Source organism: Sminthopsis crassicaudata, chromosome 1 (assembly GCF_048593235.1).
Source record: "Sminthopsis crassicaudata isolate SCR6 chromosome 1, ASM4859323v1, whole genome shotgun sequence".
NCBI classification, from domain to species: Eukaryota; Metazoa; Chordata; class Mammalia; order Dasyuromorphia; family Dasyuridae; genus Sminthopsis; species Sminthopsis crassicaudata.
In genome coordinates this window covers 353,682,053-353,704,891 of record NC_133617.1, presented here as the reverse complement: position 1 = coordinate 353,704,891, position 22,839 = coordinate 353,682,053, and the positions used below count along the sequence as shown (strand labels likewise).

Genomic DNA, 22,839 nt, shown 5'->3' with positions numbered 1-22,839 from the left:
AGAAACAGAGACTTGGTGAAAACATATAGAATGCTAAAAACTTTAAACCAATTTAAAGTGGTCTGAGACCACCAGACCAGGTGAGCTCTACAATCTCTTCCAAGGCTAAGAATTTATTATTTTACCAGTCTATTAGTGGTATTTATAAAGAATCATTTCCCGAGGGGATAACCAATTGCTTATACCTAGAGTTGTAAAAATGCAAGAAAAATTAATGTGTGGAAAAGTCCTCTATTTCCTTTTTACCTAATTGATTCCCAAATATTAAAAAAATGGGTATAGAAAAATCACCTCAGGATCAATGTTTTTAATGAAGATACTGATTAATAAACACCAAGTGACCAAATGAAAGCTATTATTCATCACAGCAGGTAGCTCTCAAGAAAATTTTTAAAATTTTCGCTGAAGAACTTTCCAAATAAAATGATAATAATTATAATGGCTAGCATTTATAAAGTGCTTTAAGGTTTGTCAAGTGCTTTGTATTATATCATTTGATTCTCATGATAACTCTAAAAAATATGCACTATTATTATTTCTATTCACAGATGAGGAAACTGAGGAGACACAGTTTGAGTGACTTGTCCAGCTAAGAAGTATATAGAATGGAATTCAGGTCCCTTGATACCAGGTCAAGCACTTTATACATTGCAACACCTTGCTACCTTTAAACTTGCCATAGAGTTTGATTCAAATTCTGCCTCCCCCATGTATTACATATGACTCATCATTTAATTTCTTTTGCTATCCTACTTAGCCATTAGATACACTCTACATACTGAATTTGAGGGAACAGTCTTGATTCTTAGCAAACAAAATGTACTTTTAGTGAAGCTTTGAAAAAGTAATATCAGGGGATGGCAGTCTAGAATCAGAAGTTATTTTAGAAATTATTTTTTCATTCTCCTCATTTAACTAAGGCTTCAAAGATAAAGTCACTTGACCATTATCAAACAAGCTGAAAGAGAGCTAGGGGTTGAACCTAGACCCTCTGTTACCCAACATACTTCAGGTAATATCCTCTGTTGGAAAATGAGATGGAAAATGTGGCCACCACAATCCTGAACCATAAGTTTCTGGTATCAGAGATAGAAGAGAGATGAGCTTACATGTGATTAAACATGGAAATAGGGTAATCCAGGGGTCATAAAAGACACGTAATAGGTAGGGAGATGATGGTGAGAGGGCAAGGAAGACAAGAGAATCAAATGTAGAGACCAGTATATAGCAGGTTTTTCAACTATAGGGTTAAGATTGTAAAGAGAACAACTATTCCTTCCACTTCCTGCTGGTACTTTCTTCAGTCTTCTTTCTATTCTTGAGAATGTCCAATTGAAGTTTACCAACAGTAGATTTATTGATAGGGCAACATGTTGGGAGTATGTTAGCCCTGTATTTCTCATGTCTGTGAAATGATTAAACATCTCAATAAAATACATGGATGAGGAAAATTTTGTGCTCACCCAGTGAAAAGATTCATCCCTGCAGCATCTAGATAGCACAGGAAATAGAGCACTGGCCCTGGAGTCAGGAGAACCTGAATTAAATTTAGACTCAGGTACTTAACACTTATTGGCTGTATGATTCTGAGCAAGTCACTTAACCCCAATTGCCTCAGTAAAAAAAAAAAAAAAAAAAAAAAAAAAAAGAAAAGATTCATCCCTCAGGTGTTCTTGGGGGATCAGGTGAGCCTGATTGACCTCCAGAGATTCAGGATTCATTCTAAATATTTAATAGAGAGGTTTAACTAAAATTGAGTCTAACTCTAAGTCTAACTTTTCCTTTGCAGCATTTTCCTCTTAGTAATCCTAATGATGACAGAAAATATTTATATAGATCTTTAGTTTTCAAAATCAAGCATATGTTAAATGGTTTACAAATATTTCATTTTTTCTTCACAACATTCTCCTGAGGTAGATGATATTATTGGCCCCATTTTACAAATGAGAACATTGAGGCTGACAATTTATCCCATTAACAAGTACTTAAGGTAGGATTTGAACTAGGTCTGCCTACACTCCAAATATAGTGCTCTTACCACCTAGTTAGTTCATCTATTATTGCTATCTTATGATTGAATCAACTACAGCTCAAATTTTAACTAACTAGTTAATAGACTCACAAGCTACTTGGAAAGTCATTGGACATATTTAAGCACAGGCTGAATGACCTTCTCTTTGGGATGTTGTAGGAGGGGATTCCTACTTTGGCTGGGAGTTTGACGGTCTCTAAGGCCCCTTCCAACTTTCTAGGTTTTGATTGTGTGGCTGTAGAGCCATTCAACTTGTTATCCAAACAACCAAAAATAAATGAGATACAAAATGTGGTTATTATTCAAATGACTAGACTAGGCTGTCCATTTGTCTGATCACAGAACTCTCTTGTTTGGAAGTTTAAATCATAAGAATCAATCTAAACACACTAGGAAATTTGTCATGGTATATGGACACAACTGCTCTCTTCATTTATTATATGACCTGATATTTCCTTTAAGCTTACTCCTCACGGATTATCCTACTTGGGTCCATTAATAATAATAATAATAATGGTAAATAATAATAAAAACTCATTTATATGTACTTTAATTTTTGAAATTTTGAAATCGTACCTATATTTTCTTATCTTATTCAAATAGACTGTTATGGGAAAAAAACTGATGTAGAAAAGATTTTGGAATATTTCAATATGATTTCAAAGATTCTATGATTCTACATCTCATGCATATTGTCTGAGTGAAGAAATCTTGAACCACTAAAAACCTGCCCTAAGATGATTTCCTTTAGAGAACAAGCTCACATGAGGAGTAGAGCTGCTTATAGGAATGAGAATGAAGTCCTGGACCTTGGAGAGAGCTTAGTTACCCAAAGTAACTTATAAATATTGGTTTAAAGTAAAGCTCTCAAATCCAAATGTTAGAGAGAGGCTCCTGTGTTTGGCATTCAGAGAGCTCTGTTTATTTATTTTACTCAAAAGCAAACTCTTTGGCAGGAGGCTGATTTCTTGGCACTTACATCAGTGATCATTTTCCCTCGGGTCTTGTTCCTCTCTCTGTGGTTTGCTCTCTTCTGTTTCTGCTGTAACGCCCTTTCCCGAGTAGTGCGATATTCCAGGGCAAACTCGCTGATGATTCTACAGAACTTATTAATGTTCACATCGCGGATCGCGTAGGGGGGATGGCCCATAAACAGTAAGAAGGAGTGGAATCTGTAATTAAGAAAAGACAAAAAAAGGAACTATTTCTTTTTTAAGGAAAAATTTTTTAAAACTCCCAGTAAAAACAAATCCAGCCCAATCCTTTCCTCTTTCCTTTGCTCTATATATTCTTTAATTGACAATTTTTTTTGGTTGTTGTTGCTGTTATAGAGATTTCAGGTAACAAAACTTTACTGGTATGATATGCTTAAAAACAAAATGTGATAACTAACACTTCCAGCTCTTTCTCAGGCTTATTATGGCGATATTTCCAGAACCCATATTACTATTTGTATTACTTCATTAATTCTGATATGTATAATATCTAAAATTTAACATTGAAAACTTGAACTCAAAAGTTCTGTTTATCTTAAATAAATTTAAAAGTATGATTAAATTTAGGGAAATTTTGGAAAAGAGCACAAAAGTTTTCCATGCCATTTCAGCAGTACAGGAAGGAAAAATTCCTGCTTTACGGAAGACTGTAAAATGGCCAAATAATTTCATATGCTTTAAGTTTATGATTCTGATCTTAGTCAATACCATGTGTTCTACTTAAAAACAAAAAATACATCTAAATGTAGTGTCTGTTGCAGTTAAGTATGATCAAGGTTCAGCAGGGAAAGACGATTAGCACATTCCCACATTGATTTGTAATTACTATTGTTTCTATGAAGGATAATAGCTTAACTCAAATAAGACTCTAAATCTGAACTATAAGCATCAGTTGATGTGTGGACACATTGATTGAACCAAGGTTCTTGCTCTAAACCCAAGACTACAGGTTTTATCAACCCTCCTTCAAAAAATAAAAAAAATTAGAAACCAAATATCAACCGCAAAATTCCCATGTCTATGGCAAAAGAATTGTAAGCTTCAGAAGTTCTTAGGACAAGGAAACTCATAATCAACAACTCAGTCAATATAGTTTAAGAAGAATATTGATAACCTGGAAAGTATCCAGGGGAGATCGACCAGGGTGATCTTGAGTCCTTTTCTTATGAGGATGAAAAAACTGAACATGTTTAACCTGCAGAAGAAAAGACTGGGAGTGGGCCATTTTTCAAGTTTTCAACTATGTAAAGGAATCCCAAGTGGAACAGATACTGGAGTTATTCTACTTGATCCTAGAAGGAAGAAGAAAGAGCACCGAAAGGGTGCTGCAAAGAAATACATCTAGGCCTAGTATCAGCATTAGTTTCCTAACAATTGTAATTCCTTTGGTCAGTTCAGTTTGTCATCATGCTGCTTATGAGGTTTTCTTGGCAGAGATAACTATTTCCTTCTCTGGATCATTTTACAGATGAGGAAACTGAGGTAAATAGGGTTAAGGACTTATCCAGGCTGTGGTAAGTGTCTGAGACTGAATTTGGGGTCTTCCTGACTCCAGATCCAATGCTCTATCCATTGAGCCAACTACCTTCTTCTTCCTAATAATCAGAGTTGTCCAAAAATTGAATAGGTTGCTAGAATAAATAGTGGATTCTCTTTCCTTGGAGGTTTTAAAAAGAAGCTAAATGATTAGTTTGGATTATTTTGTAATGATTATTCTTTTCAAGTATGGGGTAAACAAATGACCACTGATATCCCATTCAAATGTCAAGATCTGTGATTCTGAATGATTTCAAATATAATAATACTGTTTAATAAAATATTCATAATATCTGTAGAGAGAGATGTTGTAATTCCAAAACTAGAAATAAAATTTTAGCTTAGTTCTTTTTTTAATAGAATATTTTAGACTATTGATTTTTAATTAATAAAGATATTTCTGCTCTGTCTCTAATACCTCCACCTCACACTAGCAACTTTGAGTAAGAAGTTCCATTGATAATTTTTTCAGTTAGTATATGGCTTAGGTAAGACACTCAGCAACAAGATGGTTCCATAGGTTATATCAGTACCCATTGTGAATTGAATACAACAGTGTGGTTTCACTATATAGGAATATGATCAGACTTACTGATTTTTATAGACCATATCATTGTAGACAGGCAGTATTGATTTGTCTGGCTATAGGTTTACAGTTAGAATGGCTGTTGGAACAGTTCCATTAGGGTGTGTGTGTGTGTGTGTGTGTGTGTGTGTGTGTGTGTGTATGTGTGTGTGTGTGTGTTATTATGTGTGTGAATGATAATTTCCAATATGGGTATGGGTTATATAGTTTTAATAAAGTCAGTGGAAAAACTTCTATTTTTATTTAGAAAAACAGAAGAAAGTAGGAAGACACTTTTGAGAGATGGTCTCTCATGAAATAAGAGGAAAGACATTATCTGAGAGAGATGGAGAAGTAGTAGAGGTATCAGGGTTTTGAGGAGAGAAAATAAGGTTAAAAAAAGCTTCTAAAGAAAGTAAGACAGATAATTAATTACAAAAGAATAAAAATATTGCCATGCAGCACTGAGAGACCACTTACAATTAGGTAATGTGCCTTTTTAGTGGATACAGTTACCATAGGAATTTGAGTTCCTCCACTAGTGTTCTGAAGCTCAGAGGTAAAAGTTGAGAAAGTAGACAGCGAGGGTAATCTAGGGGTCATAATAGATAGGTAATAGGTAGGGAGACAATGGTGAGAGGGCAAGGAAGACATGGGAATCAAATGTAGAGAGAAGTATTTCAACTATAGGGTTAAGATTTTAAAGAGAGCAGCTATTCCTTCCACTTCTCTCTGCTACTTCCTTCAGTCTTCTTTCTATTCTTGAGAATGTCCAATTGAAGTTTACCAACAGTGGATTTATAGATAAGGCACCTTGTTGGGAGTATGTTAGCCCTGCATTTTTCATACCTGTGAAATGACTAAACATCTCAATAGAATATGTGGATAAAAATTTTGTGCTCATCCCTGCAGCATCTAGATGGCACTGACCCTGGAGTCAGGAGAACCTGAATTAAATTTGTACTCAGACACTTAACACTTATTAGCTGTATGATCCTGAGCAAGTCACTTAACCCCAATTGCCTCATTTAAAAAAAGGAAAGATTCATCCCTTAGGTGTTCTTTGGGGATTAGGTGAGCCCATATTAATCTCCTGATATTCAGGATTCATTCTAAATATTTAATAGAGAGGTTTAACTAAAATTAAACTTATCTTCTTATCCCCTAAGTCTAACTTTTCCTTCTAGTTCCTTTGTTTCTGTTAATAATGCTACTTTTCTACTAGTCACCAATATTGGAAATCTCTGTGTCATCTAATACTCTTCTCTTTTCCTTCTCCTATATCCTCTGTCCATATAAGGTATACCTGTGAGGGCAGTGTAAAATTTGATCACAGACACTCAAAAGAAAAAATAAAAACAACCCCTCCCTTGAATGTTCTTATAGATTCTCTTTCTCTACTACCTTTGAAATCTATTTTTCTCCTTTCTATTACTCATACCATTAATTGAATTTAGGCTCTCATCATTTCTTATTGGAACAATTACAATGACCTTCTACACTGGTCTCCAGTTTTTCATCCCTTTAATCCATCCATACAGCAAATCAAGTCAGATTAGCCTTCCAAATGGAAAATTTTTGATGTTTACTTATTGCTTATAGTTTCAAGTTCCTCTACAATCTAACTCCAATATGCCTTTCCAACCAGATCCTCAATATTCACTCGTGTATCTCCCTTGATTCTCAGAATGGAGTCTTCCATATATTAGGTACTCAAAAAGCATTTGGGGAATCAGTTTATAGAGTGATTGGAAACTGGCTAAAAAATAGAGACCCTTAGGGAATCTACTTTAACAAAAAGAAATAATTAGCAATTAGCATAATAGTTTTCATTAAATGGTGATTCTTTAGTGTTTTTAGGGTGAATCTTTAAGATTAAACATTCTTCTAGGTAATATACAGATTAACTAACTCTTGGCAGCTAGGTGGTATAGTGGATGGAATGCAGGGTTTAGTCAGGATGATCTGACTTAGTTGTGTAAACATAGATAAGTCATTTAACCTGTTTGCCTCAGTTTCTTAAATTGTAATGTAGGGATAATAAGAGAAGAAAAAACCCTTCACAGGGTTTTTGAGGTTCAAATGAGATAATATTTCCAAAGTGTTCAGCAAAGTGCTTGGCTTTATAAATTGTAAATATACATATTATTTTAATATTAATATTCTTATATATTTTAATATATTATATATAATAATATTATTATATAATAGAATAATAAAATAAATAGTATAAATAGTAGACTCTATATAAATGCTTATTCATTTCCCCATCCCTTCTTTTGTTTGAATATTTATATATTTTTAATACTAGAGCCTGAATTAACTAGGTTTAATTGTATAAGAAAATAAAAAGCAAATATTACTTTCAATGAGGATGAAAAAGATAAGAAAGAGGTGATAATACCCCTGTAGGATGGAAATTATTTGTTGATGAGGGACATTTTGATTGATGTATGAGTAAGAATAGGAAGTCAAAATCCAGGACTGTCATCCTCTCTAATGTAGAACATCTGGTCACCTGTAGTCTTACTTTTTTATGGAATCTTTGATTTCTGCCCAGTGGTTATTCATCAGAACACAGAACAAGATTGATGGAGAAAATATTGAGGGAAGGAAGGGAAAGAACTATGTAACTATTATTGCTATTTATAAATAAAAAAAACTTTTAATTTTATTTTAATTCTAACTATTATTATACATAAGGATTTTAAAAACACAATTTCATTTCCCACATATATATGTACACATATATGCATACACATGTACATGTATGCATGCATTTATACATATGTACACACAGACACACATATAGGACATGCAAGAGTGCCTCTCTGTTAGGAAGAGATATGTTCTTAAGGAATTGATTGTAAAAGTTTTTTTGGGGTGACAGTTACCAATATTTTAAATGTACCAGGGAAATCAAGAACTTAAGAGAATACATGCTTTATCTTTCTAGTAGAATGTAAGCTCCTTGAAGGCAGGAGCTGTTTTGTTTGTAGTTTTCTATCCTAGGCATCTAACATAGAACATGGTAGAGTTTATGGTTGGAGTGAAATGAAGTCAATCTAGTGAATGTTTGTATGAAGCCAAGAAACCAGCATGGTCTTAAAGAGGCAAAGAATAAGAGTCAGGAGATGTGCCTTCAAGTTTTAGTTCTAATTAGTTCTATGATCTTAATGTTCCATTTTTTTCATCTATAAATGAAATATCTTCACATACCATCTCATAGGATATTGTAAAGATAAAATGATATAATTTATATAAAAGCCATCATATGTTAAAAATGTAGTTCAAAAGGTAAGGTATATTAAGTATTTGGTAAAGTTAATAATTGCTTTATAACTTGGTGTCGGTCTGTCTCTCTCGGTCTGTCTCTGTTCCTGTCTCTCTCAGATTACTCTGTTCATGGAAAAAAAATAATCCAAACCATATAGTCTTTGTCTTTCCTTTAAAGTGATCATTTTAGTGATACTGGAAACTTGATCTCCATACTGAAAACCTCATTTATATACACATAGATACTTCTAAGTCACTTTAGTTGCTCCTTTGAGAATCAGTAATTTAAAAACATATGGTGTCACATAAAATGTATGATGTTTCTATCTAATTATATACTCTGTGAAATTATACTCCTATAACATGCCCTTTTCCCCTAAGGAAAAATGAGTTGTGTTTGTTGTCTACATGACAAAGTCGTTTGATCTCTGCTAAGATTGTTCTATCATTAACTACTTTTAAGTACTTCATGACTTACTTAATTTCCTAGAGCCTCAGTTTCCTCATTTGTAAAATGAGGGATTGGATTAGATGTCAAAAATCTCCATTTCTGCTCAAAAATTATGTGTATATGATGACACACTTTTACCAATAAAGTGATCTACTAAAGGTATTCATGACTGAAATGGGTCATGAAACCAAGTATGCCAGTTCTGTCCTTGTTCTTTTTCAAATTTTAATTTTTTCAAGTAACAAGCATTTATTTTCTTTTCCCTTAAATTCTCTCTTCCTGAAAAAAAAGGAAACCTCTTTAAGCCCATGTCCAACTTATTACATATCTAAAGCCTATATCTTATTCTGACAAGATGTGGATAATATATTTCATCATCAATCTGGAAAGTAAGGGATGACAATCAATTGGGAAATAGCTGAACAAATTATACTATCTTTACATAATAGAATACTATTGTGCTGTAAGAAATAATGAAGGGGGTATTTTTAGATAACTCTCTAAGGACTTGCATGATCCAGACTGTAGTAACCAGAACCAGTAGAACAATTTATAGAAATTAAAAGCAATATTGTAAAGACAAACAACTTTGAAAGACTTAGGAATTCTGCCTTTGTTATTGTTCCCCCAGAGATAGAATGTAGGCCATAGTGACAGACCCGAGAGGTTGAACTATTAACTAAGAAGCTGGAAATCCCTTCTGCTCTTCAGGAGAAGGGAATCCCCAGGGTAGAGAAACTCTAGTCAAGATTCTGTCTGCACTGGAGGTTCCAGGTACCACTTTAACAATAAAATCCTTTGAATTTATGAAGTAATGTGATTATTTTCTTCAGAAGAAATCTATTGTGCAGGTGAAATGATTGATATACAGATCAAATAAGCACTCCTTGTCTTGAATTTTCAACACAAATTCTAATAATCTTATTTACCACATTATACTTTAAAGAGTATTTTCAAACTATCAATATGCTGATATTTCAACCCCTTTACCTATTAATTATTCTTCTGTGAACAATCTTCAGAATTATAATTCTTTCTGCACAGTCTTTCAGAAACTCAGACATTCTTTGCTTTAGAACTGGTTTCATTTCATGTTTGGCAATTGCCTTGAGGTGATCCCATGATGCTTTGCATCTTCGTTCCATCTGACACAAGTTGTCTTGAAGTTGATCAAAGTCAACCTGAAAAAAAGGGAGGATATTTTAAACATTAATCAAGTCTCTGGAACAAGCGAACACCAAATCTGTAAATGAGCCATCTGGGCTATAAAGTCCATAAAGAGTCAAAAAATTCAAAACAACAACAATAACAACAAAATTTTTTGATTAATGCTTGGAATAATAATTTGAAAATCATTCATATGCACACTGACATAGCCAATTGGCTGTAAAATTATTTTCCAAGTGAAACCTAGGGAATGGAACTATCTTTTTCTGTCATATCTGGAAAGAAATATTTTCAAAACTCAAACTTTGCATAGCAAGATGAAGGGAAAAGTGTCTGGTCAGAGACTCTTCCACATAGAGTTGAGCAAGATAATCTCTTCTTCTTCTTCTTCTTCTTCTTCTTCTTCTTCTTCTTCTTCTTCTTCTTCTTCTTCTTCTTCTTCTTCTTCTCTTCTTCTTCTTCTTCTTCTTCTTCTTCTTCTTCTTCTTCTTCTTCTTCTTCTTCTTCTTCTTCTTCTTCTTCTTCTTCAAAATGACATTTCACTAAATAAAGGTTAAATTGGGTAATCATTTGAAATTCATATTCATACAGCACTTTATGATTTGCAAAATACTTTATGTATATTATCTCATTTGTTTTAAACAGACTGATGTAGGGATAACCATCAAGAAGCATAATATGTTTGTACTAATCTCTAGCAGCAAGCTCTAAAGGCAATAGGAAAATTAAAAAAAAAAAACTTGTGTGTTCAAAAGGAAAACAAATCTCTCTTTTTATCTTCTTCCCTTTTCTATTTTCTTCCTTTTTTCTCCTCCTTCATGGAACACTTCATTCTAATGACTCTATTCTATAAAGGCCTGCTGCTTTCAGACCCCAAACTCCATGAACCTGATATTTTCTTATTCCCAAGGGATTTGGGATTTAAGAGTTATAGGGAAAGGCAAGATGGAAGAACACAGCTATTCCTTTTTATTTTTATGCCGTAGGACAAATTCCTGTGTTTGGGGTGAATCTTGAGGAGAACCAATTTACAAAACTTTAGCATTGCCCATGAGAAACTTGGAAGAAGAACAGGACTAAAATATGGCATCTGGAAATGTATGATAGGAAGAGAAAGTGCATTGGTCACATGACAAGAGTGAGGGATGATGGATGAACAGTCAGAGTGCTCTACTAGTACTTTCTAGTCAGGAGAAATCAAGGAGGATCTTAGGCTCACTGGCTGTCCCTGCTTCCCATCCCTTTCCTCTTATGGTGAACTTATGAAGGCTCTTGTTATGGACAAGAACCGAGCAGGATGGTTCAGCATGGATACATCACAATCTGACTCAATGAAGGATGAATCAAGGATATGACAATTTATTCTGTTTACCAAAAAAAAATCAAACTCTGGATTTTTTTCAGAGTATTGTTATTATGCCAAGACACCATGTAAAATTTAGGAAAAGGTAGCAAAAAGGCAAAAGGTAGACAGTCGTCTTAAAGACCCAATGGGAAACAGTGAGCTAAGGAAGAGATAAGAGAGGTAAAAGAAGTGCCTTTAAAGTTCATTAAGAACAACACAACAAGAAGTCATTTTCATAATAGGCTCTACAGCAGGAAGACTGAAAGCAACACTTCAGCATTTGTTCTGGAGAAAACTGCTAAAGATCCAACATCTGCAGCAAAGGCAAGACTTTTCTTCATTGTTCACAGACGTACCTTGGCTGACCTAGTGATGGCCCCAATCTCGGAATATAGATCTGTACTGTCTGGGAAATTTTCCACCACCATTGTGCACACATGGTGAAGAAGGGACTGTTTGTGCACAGTGTCTTTGACCTCTGGAACCTTCTCGAGGTAGCTCAACTCAAATGCTTTGGCCTGTTTGGCAAAAAAAAGAAAAAGGGAATAAGTTTAAACCTGTTTTGTTTTACTCTGTCTCCTAAAGAGAACATATGCTATACTGGGAAACAGTGTCTGGTTTAAAGCTTTCTTCTGTTAAACCTTTAGGTATTACAGGGATGACCATTCTACACTATCTGCTCTCTTTCAATTCCCCATTATCTCTTCACCAAAGGCTTTTGGTGTAGGGCATATTAATTATGCCTGTGATGACCTAGTTTCATCCCCAGTATTCATCTCATGATGACTTCCCTCAAGTTCTCTACTACTCAGAAGCCTGTTGTACTCTTTCTCTCCACGTTACTCCAATTTTATCAACTTTTCTTTTACCTCTTTCCTTTTATTATTTTTAAAAATTAATTTAAAATACTAAGCTCTTCTATAAACATAAACATTTTTTGAACATGCAGTATGGAAAAAATTGAAAAGAGAAAGACACTAGAGATGATCCTTTGACAGTAATAAATATGCATTAACAAAAAATGTGCACATTTTCCCCAAGGTGATATATTGACATAAAAGCTTCAGATCTACATTAGAAGCAGTGGTTCTAAGAAAATTTCTCCCTGAATTTCCCTGAAAAATGATGAAGAGTTTTTGTTAAATGGAATGTTATGAGAAATCATAGCTGCAACTTTTATTAACAAATGTTCCTACTACCAAAAATCAGGGAGATGATAAGATGCTTACGTTTGAACCATTGAGGAAGTTACCAATGGCTAACAAAGTAGACAAAATGAAGCCCAGGGTTTTATTATTTTCCAATTGGTCTATTCCTTCCTTCAGATCCAAAAGTGGTTCAGCCACCTCCTGCCAGTAAAAAAAAAGGATAAGAAAGTAGAATTGGAATACATGAATAACATTTCTATTTTCTATTATTATTGTTACTGTTATCTATTATTATTAGCAGACATTATCCATAATATCCATGATGATTTTTAGCCCCTTCATAGCCACAGATAACTGACTCAATTATAGTACCAACATTAAATTATTCTTCAACGCTCACAATTTTTCCCTTCTTTTTTCTTTCTTGCTCCTTCCCTTCATATATTTTTTCTTGCTTTCTTTTTACTTCTCTACTCCTAATCCTTTAATTTATTTTGATCCTTTTCCTTGACACTTTTCTTTCCTAGCTTTGGGATCTATGCTTCCCTATTCTGTGTTAAATGATCCAAGCATGTTCGCTTTAAGTAAAACTCATTAATTTAGAATATTTAACCAATTAGTAAATATGCATTAATTAAGGATTTACTTGGTGCCAAGGACTGTGCTAAGCTCTTGAGATACAAAGAAATAAGAAAACAGGCTCTTTCTCAAGGAGTTCATATTCTAGTAGGGAAGACAAACATGTAAACAATTAAATACATAATTAGATATGCACAAGCTACATATAAGGTCTATGGAAGGCAGTCTCAGAGGGGAAGGTGTTACCATTTGGGAAGCCTAGAAAGGTCTCCTGGAAAAGGTTATGTTTGAATCTTAAAAGGAAGCCAGGTATTATAAGATGTGGAGCTTAGGAAGTTAGGAGGAACAATCCAGGAATAAGGAACAGACAGTACAAAGGCATGGAGATAGAGGCTGAAGCATCACATGTGAGAAAGAGAAAGTAGGCTGTTATGTATGAAATAAGAAGGAACCAGGCTCTAAAGAGCTTTGAATGCAAAAAAGTTTTTATGTGCTCTTAGATGAAGTAAGGATCCACTGGAGTTTATTGAGTGTGTGTGCATCATATTTAGAAAAATACTTTGGCACCTGAGTGAAGTCCAGAATGCAGTAGAAGAGATGTGAGTTAAGGAGAAAAATTAGGATATTGCAAGAAGGGATAAGGACCTGAACTAGGGTAACGGCTGTGTCAGTGGACAAAAGATCTCTAGAGCAGAGATGTTTTCAAGATAGAAATGACAGGATTTAACAATTGATTGGAATATAGTTTAAGACTGAGGAGTTGGGATGACAATGGGATTGCAAAGATGGGAGGATGATTATGCCCTAAACATCAGTGAAGAAATTTGAAAGAAGAGAAGATTTGGGAAGAAAGATAAGTTATCTTTTAGACATGTTAAGTCTGAAATGTTTGAAGATTAAGGGAAGAGAAGCTGTGGGAAGTTTCAAGGGAAACAAGTAGGTTTGGAACTATTCCTGTGGTGAGAGAGGAGTTGAAGAATCATACTACATACAATACATAAGTAGTGAGGTTCTTGCTCAAATTACATCAATTTGTAGTGAACTCAGTCAGCAACATGTTGTGATTTTCTCCAGTGGGGCTCATCCACAGCTCATTGGAAGGAACAAAATAATCAGGTAGTTGTTTGGCTAAGAAGTGTAAAGTTTTGCTTTGGTAAAGTGTGACTGGTGATAAGACAAGGGAAAAGAGGATTTGAGATTATTGCATAGTGTAGAACTGAATTGATTCAACAAGGAGTCAAGCCTGACAAAAGAAGAGAGTACAAGTGAACAGGCAATGGCATGAGAAAGTACAAGATTAGAGTGAAAACAAACAATAAATCTAGGGGTCCTGAATCATAGGGAAATATGGAATAATAAAACATTATGATCAGAAAAAGCAATTTTATATTTAATGAACATAGAAGAACATTTGTGACTAGAAAAAAAGTAAGAACCTTTTTACGTCTGTATGTGGCTAAGATGAAATGGAAAAGTAGGTTATAAGAACTAAATAGACTGAGAAATTGAATTAATGGATACAGAACTTTCTCTTGGAGTAGAAAAAGGCCCCACCTCTGACACATACTAATTGTGTTATCCTGACCAAATAAGCTCTCGGTGCCCTAAACATAACGCTAAATCTGGGAAAGAAACAGCTCTATATTGATAGAGGGAGTTATATGATAACCAATGACATGACAAGTCAATGCCTTAGTAGGTTCCACTCCTCTCCTCCAAGAAATTATTTAAATGTGGTAATTCAGATGGGAAATAGGCTGAAATGAAATCTTATCTATAACAACTATTTGTTAACTATAACAAATATATTATTACTATAAGTAGGCTTGCAAGGAGAATATTTTCTTCAATTTTAGAGATACATGGTTCCTTAGTAGCTATTGAGTCTAACTTCCCATCGTAATATCACCCTAGACAGGCTTCTCTAACTCCAGATTGAACAATTCTGGTGACAGAATTTAATATTTCTGTTTGATTGTATCTGTTAGGTTAACTTCTTCCATGAAGTGAAAACCTACCTCTGAAACTTCCACTCACTGGTCCTGGTTTTATTCTTCGGATCTATGCAGAATATGTTTATTTCTTCTTCCATATGAATTAAGGATAACCATTGCATTTTCCCTGAATCTTTTTATTCCCCATAGTACCTTCAACTGAAGCAACTTCAACTGTTCTTTATACAATTATGTGCAAGACAGAATGAAGAAAGAATGTAAGCTTTTGGAGGGCAGACACTTTCTTTTCTTTTCTTTTTTTTTTTTTTAAACTTTATATCTTTAGCATCTAGCCTAATGTTTGGTATAGACAAGACACATAATAAATGTTCATTAATTGACTGATTGAAATATGTCATCCAGACCTGAGTGTAAAACTTTAGATATGATCTGACCAATGGTAAACTTCTGGGAACTGACACAGCTGGAGTGTGGAGATATGTTGCAAAGAGAGATCTATTCAGTGCCCCTCAGATATCAATTTTTTTAGATAACACTGTACTCTGCTTATGTCTAAGATTGGCCCAATCCCACAAATTATGTAGAATTGTGAAGACTGGCCTGAATTTTCAAGTATTTATTTATGTTCATCAGACAATCCCAATTTCTGTTGTATTGAAGTTGTTGCCTATTCAAGAGAGGAAGTCTAGGGGCTTGCACAAACCAGCTGTGATTAGAACTCTCTAACCTGCAATATTCAAGCCTAAGGAATATTCTTATATCAATTCCTGGAGTCACCTACACTGCTCCTCTTCCCTTCTCCCCCCCCCCCCCAACAGCCCTGTGTGCCAAAGGGAGGAAAGGACCACAGGGCTGTGCTTTGGCAATAGCTATCAGACTAAAAGCTCTTTGGCAAGCTCCATTCTACACCAGCTTGCCATAAGGTTTCCAGGTTTTTGGGATCAGGACAGATACATTTTTATGTAAATTAATTACATTAAAATGACCCAGGAGGATTAAAGGAAGAATCCACTTTTAATGAGCAAAAGGAAACATCAAAATGGTTTTGTTCCTTTAGAATATCACTGAAATGAATAACTATTTTTACAGTGGACAGGGAGGATGGTGTTTACAGATAAAGCCACTTGGATTTATATTTGCTTAAGCATATGTTTTACTGTAGACTGCATCTGCAAACAGTAATTATAGCCTTGAGGCTCCCTTGTGCATTTGAGAATTTGCATCATATAATAGAAGGAATGCTGGACTTGGGGTCAGAAGAGCTGAAGCTTAGCCTTGGGTCTGCCACAAAGCAGTTGTGTGACACTGACCTAGTCATTTATTTCTTCGGACCTTCAGTTCTTTCTCTAGAGGATGATTTAAATGGAAGATTCAGGACTAGAATCATGTCTATTTTCATCTGAACTGATATAATTACTTACTCCTTATTTCTAATGGTGTCCTTATTTCTAATATTTCCTTTTAAGTCCATCCTTCCTGTGATGCCAGATTTCATAATTTTATTTCTCCACTTAATAATCTTCAAAGATCCTTCATTGTCTACTGAATAAAGCTCTTTTTTTGTTTCTTTTTTTTGTTAGGCCTGTTGATCATGGCCCTTTAAAATCTGGACCTTTGCTTTGTATATAATGTCATATTTCATGGGATACCAACACAAATTCAACAACAGTGAACATTTATTAAGGATTCATTTAGGTACAATGTACTTTCCTAGCTATAACCATTAAAAAAAAGACAATTGGCCTTCCAGGAACTTATATTGCCCTGAGGGGGGAATATGACATCTATATAGCAAACCTTCATTTCATCCAAACTTTTCTAGAAAATTGCCTATACTATCATCCTCACTCTCTTATTTTTTAATTTCTACCCATCTTCTAGCTACTTCCTATTGTCTATAAATATACTCATGTCTCCCTCATTATAAAAAAAATCTTTCATTCAATCCAAATCTATTATTTGTTATGTAGTATCTCTTTTCATTCTGTCTAAACTAGTTGAGAAAACCATATAGCTTGAGTTCCTCTGCTTACTTTTCCTTCACTCTTTAAATACCTTCTGCAATCTGGCCTCTTGCTACATCATTCACTGAAACTGCCATTTCCAAAGTCATAAACGATTTTTTAATGACCGATTCTAATGGCTTTTTCTTGGTGATACTTCTTGATCTCTCTGTAGTAGTTGACACTTGATTGCTTTCTCTTTTTGAATATGCTACATGTTAGAGTGTGATAAAGATAAAGGAGAGATCCAAAGTCTATTAAATGAATTTTTATGAACTAGAGAGAGAATCCCTTCACCAGGGGAACAGATGGGATAGAGAATGGAGGAAAAAGGTATATGAATTAAGGTAAAAGATGGAAATGAAGAATATTTGCATTTCAGACCTGGGGGATAGTTTACACCCCCTGTTTTAATCAGGCCAGTTTAATCAGTATACCCATAACTATCTCTCAAGTATGCACAATCTTTGCCCTTTTGTTCACCTCCATGCTTGGTGTGGGCTCTCATCTTCTTATCTAAATCTTATCTTCACATCTTAAATCTTACCTTCAATAATAAGTATATCCTGATCTCCCCCATTTACAATGTTTTCTCCTTCTTTGGAACTCCTTGGAAATTTATCATCTGTACCATTCTCGAGTCATCCCATGCTTTCTATCCATTATTAACTAATTGTATGTGCATATGTGTTGGATGTCTTACTAAAATGTGCCATTTCTTCCCAATAAGATAGTATCATATAGAAAGGGCCCATATCTTAGACTTGGGGATCCTGCTAAACACATAATAAACCCATGATAAGAATTCAATAAATGCTTCAATTTCTTTTTTTTTAATTAAAACATTTATTAGGAGTTACATACCCAAAAAGTGATCATTCAGCCTCTGTTTTAAGACCTCTAGAGAAAAGGAACTATCTATAACTCAAGGCAGCCCATTATACTTTGGCACAGTTTTGATTGTTATGAATCTTTTCCTAACATCAGGCCTAGATTCCTTGCTCTCTTTGCAACTTTTCATCACTGAAGATAAATGGAAGAGGTGTAGTCTTTTCTCCAGGTTATAAATCTTCAGATTTTTGACAGTAGCCATCATCCAGTCTCACTTGAATTTTCTCTTTTCTAAATTAAATATGGCCAGTTCCTTATATGACATGGCCTCAAGAGCATTCATCATCTTAGCTGCTAATTTCTATACCTTCTTGAGCATCTCACTGTCCTTGTTAAACCATGGTTCCAACAACTGAACACAATATCCAGAATGATGTCTGATGAGAGTAGCAGGACTAGTACTTCTCTCTTCCTGGAAGCTATGGCTCTTTTAGTGGAGCCCAACTTTCTACTAGCCTTTATGGTTGCCATATTATACTTCTAAATTTGCAGTTTGGTAAAACATCCTGGTTTTTTTAAAAGAACAATTGCTACATAACATGCTTCCACCAACTTATTCTTGTGAAGTAACTTTTATTATTGTATGACTGTTGTTGATCTTTTGATTATTGGATTATTGATTAAGTTGATTTGCAGTAAATGATAGAAGTGTCCAATTCGTAATGTACTTCACTTGCCTTTATGGAAGAATTGTGGCCAGTCTCCTGACAGTGGTGAAATACAGCTTGAGAGCATAGAATACAGCATTTTAAAAATAGAAGTAGCCCTGGAGATCAACTTATGTTTATTGAAAGAGTTGCCATGATGGACATTTTAGCATTCCTTTTTTAAGGTGAATAATAACTCATTTGAAACCAATGATTATTCCTCCAGCCTTCTCTTTCAGAAAGATTCTATCTAGCTTGACCATTGGCAGTTCTCCCCTCCCTTCCTTCTTGCCTAAAGATATTTGGCAGTTTTACCACTAAAACATGGAGCTTTTCCAGTTTTCATGGTTTTGATAGTAGGGCTGATCTCTCTAAAGACTGGGGCCAAGGACAGGAAGATTCTTTGTGCTTGGCAGAGCTCCACCCTCAGTGGGAGGAACTGTGCTCAAAGCAGGTTGGCACCCCCATAAAATTTCCTTTCTAGATTGTCTGTCTTTTTCTTAGGTACTAGGGAGCATATTGGCTCATGGGCTTTTTTCTTCAGATTTCATCATTCTTGACCCCTCTAGTCATTGTTGGTCACACCCTTTCTACTCAACTTCAGATACACTATGTTTTCCTGATTCTCTTCCTACTTCTCTATAATATTATCTTTATCTCCTTCACTGGCTTCTTAGTTTTCCTACAATCCCTTGTCTCTGGATTTATCTCTCACCTGGCATTCTGATTCATTTCCTTACCTCTAACTACTACCTCTATTCAGATAACTCCTAAATCTATTGCTTCCTCGCTAACAAGTCTTTTCTATTTGAGATCCATAATTCTTAATGCTTATGGGACATTTCTACCTCAGTGTTCTATCTTCTTCCACATTGATAATTACTGTGTCCCTCTTTCTGATTTCACTATTTCTATTGTCCCTGGGAGTGAGCAAGCAATCTGACATAAATATGTACAATTCTTTGAAACATGTTTCCAAATTTGTCATGTTGTGCAAGAAAAATCAGATTAAAAGGGAAAAAACCAAGCAAACAAAAAGCAATAAAAAGGTGAAAATATTATGCTTTGATTCACTTTCAGTCTCCATAATTCTCTCTCTAGATTTTGCCTTTATTTCTATCTTCTTGGACCAGGATTGTCCTACCCAGCCTGCCACCTATTTTTGTATAGCTTGCAAGTTCAGAATAGTTTTTATGATTTTAAAGAGGCTTGTTGGCCATGGTTTGCCAGTCCTTTACTTATACTATTATAGTGATCTCTTTTAAGATTTACTTGTATCCATTTTCTTTCCCAGGCAGGAGGAATGAAACAGTATCAACAACAATAACAATGCTAAGAGTCATACAGAATGGCTCAGCATGGCTCATTGGAGCATATAATATTGAGGATTGTTGATTCCTGTCTGGTACTTGAGAAAATGGACATAATTTTTCAAATTTTGTCAACATACTTGCCCATTCAAAGTCTCAAACATAACAATCCCCTACTTGCTCATGAGAAGAGCTAATTTCTCAGGAATAATGGTTGTGTGTGACCTCTTCCTTCTTCCTTCATTAATTATTTACCTTTTCAATGACTTCATAGTCCATTTTGAAAGCCCAGAGTTGGAGTCTGGCAGATAGTTCACTGATGGAGGAAAGTGTGAGGAGAAACTGCTCTGCACTGCCGAGGGGTAGATCTGGGTTGGCCATTTGTGCCTCTTGGATTTTTTGTTTTTCCTCTTCAGTGGGAATCATGGTGAGAATTTTCTGGAAAGAGAAAGCAATAATTTATTTTCTATTGATAGTGAGTCAGGAACAACAGGGCCTTCTATTTTCATTCTCCTAGAAGCTGGAGATGCATTTACTGTTTATGGTGTTTCCTGACAAATGTATCATCAGTATCATGTTGCATTAGTAATATACGTTTCAGAGAAACAATAGAGAAGACACAGAGAGAGTCCTCTGTAACTAGTATTTCCCATACCTGGGGAACATTCATTTGTGGAAGGGGGATTCAGACCTTGAACCAGGGTATCACAAACAAAAAGACCCCAGGTCACTGTTCAGGGCATGAGTAGGGAGCCAGATACCAAGGATACAGACCTATAGATGCAGAATTTAGAAAGCTATTGCTGAGGGGAGCTGTCAAGGCAACCTGCATGAAAGGCATAGTGTGGCTTCCCAAATCTGGCAGCTTGACATTGTTTGACTGAGAATTTGTATAAAGTGCTTTAGCATCCAGGTCATTGGTGGTCAATTCTCCAGCACTGGACCTATGCCAGAAAGAGCAATCTCTTTCTGCTTCTGTGGGAAAGGTCTAATGGTACAAAAGATGAGCCCCAAGAGAGGGAATCTGTGATACCACTAGCAGGTGGTAGTCTGTGCCCTTGGGAAAAGAGGGGGCAATTTGGTCACAGGACTGGTAGATTTATCCATAAGGTATAGGGAAAAAGCACACTCCCTATAGACTGGAAATCTTGGAAATCTCCGCCCCCTCAGCCCATTTGCCATAACCCGGTGGGTCGCATCAACATCTTCAGTAGGCCGCATCTGGCCCACTGGCCGTAGTTTGAGAATTCCTGAGTTAGAGCTTGGATAGATAGACAAGACCAAGGTCATCCACTGCAACTCGAGCCATCACCAGGCAACTTGATTCTGTCCTGCCACTGGACAATGGTGGCTTTAGGAGAGATGGTGAGGCTGACGACTTTATGCAACTCTGCCTCACTTAAATCCAATTTACACATGAATAATAATTATTATAATACCCTACTATAGTTATATTTCTGGACACATATGTATTTGATCAAGTATTTCTTCATTTTTTTTGGACTTTTGTTTTACAGTGATCCTAAATAACTTAGAAGTAGAGCTTTGGAGCTGAGCAAATAGTAGTGAGGTAGCCCAGTGGATAAAGAATCAGGTCTATAATCATGAAGATGTGAGTTCAAATCTGGCCTCAGACACTTACTAAATGTGTAATCTTGTGTAAATCATTTAACCCTATTTGCCTCAGTTTCCTCAGTGTAAAGTGAGCTAGATAAGGAAGTGGCAAACCACTCCAGTGTCTCTGCTAAGAAAATCTCAAATGGGGTCACACAGAATCTGGCATGACTGAAATGACTAAAAAAGATCAAAGTATCTAGGTCCCAACTCTGAGGAAATAGTGATTTGCCCATAATTGTCACAGTCAGAAGTAGAGTTGTGGCTAGCAATGGGATTGTGTGGCTCTTGACGTTCCTTTCACTCACTGTTTGTCTAAGACTTCCATAGTTCTGAACATAGATAAGGCTGGAAAAAGCATGTGGGGAAAAGGAGGGAGAAATCAGGACAAGCCTAGGAAAAGGGAAAACAGTTAAGAACATTCACTTTACAGGGTTTTTTATGCTTTTCATTTAGAAAATATATTTATTGTCAATAAATAGACTTCTACTTCATGCATGTTTGACTCTTTGCAGTTTTCCTTTTTTTTTTTTTTTTTTTTTTGGAATTCCCATAAACAGGTTTGCAAACTAATCTTATTTCAATTTTGCCCACTTAAACCTTGAGATAAAAAAGGTAAATGTAAACACCTCAATTAAAATCAGCTATGTCAAGTCTTGGTTAACTTAAAAAGTATAATAAATATTATTTGCAAAAAATCAAGACACAACTATGAATTCAAAGAGATTTTATATATTTTTAACTTATTTCACAGAAAAATTGAGAGGGCAAAGTATCAAAACAAGAATAATTTTTTGAACTGATATATGAATTCTCATTGTTTCGTGTCATTTGGCTCAAGTTAGCATTTTTATAGGGATATAAAAAATTCTTCAATGACATTTCCAAAGTAATGTTTTACATGGCAAAATTAAATATCTTTTTTACAAGTGCTTTTCTCTTATACATTCTCTTTTCCTGTTCCCAACATACATGCGCACACGTGCACACACATATGCACACTTTTATTTTTGCTCCTTATTTCTGGAATTTGTATGAATAAACACAGATACTTTGGCTGCATATAGATAGCACCAAACATCTGGATAAAAAATGGGAAAATTAGTCCAAATATCCAGATGTTTCTAACAAATTGAATATTTGGCAATATGTAGTCAAAACATCCAGATGATCAAATGGATTTTCATATGCATGTTCTAGTTCTTCGGGGCAGTAAGACTCAGTAGCAGTGAGGTTCCTAGCAGGTGGGACTTGTTTCAGGAGTTCACCCTGAAAAAATGATTTAATAGATTTTCTTTTTGCTATTGTTGAACCACATTATGAAA

At 35.1% G+C, this 22,839-nt stretch overlaps 1 protein-coding gene across 1 annotated transcript in view; it reads right to left on the bottom strand.

The window, feature by feature from the left end:
- The window catches only part of FHOD3 (formin homology 2 domain containing 3), a 630,786-nt gene that overhangs the window by 34,074 nt on the left and 573,873 nt on the right, over positions 1-22,839 (bottom strand). Inside the window, 5 exon segments of the mRNA XM_074279229.1 lie at positions 3,012-3,204; positions 9,846-10,036; positions 11,724-11,885; positions 12,597-12,716; positions 20,156-20,338. Coding sequence (XP_074135330.1) covers positions 3,012-3,204; positions 9,846-10,036; positions 11,724-11,885; positions 12,597-12,716; positions 20,156-20,338 — 849 coding nt within the window.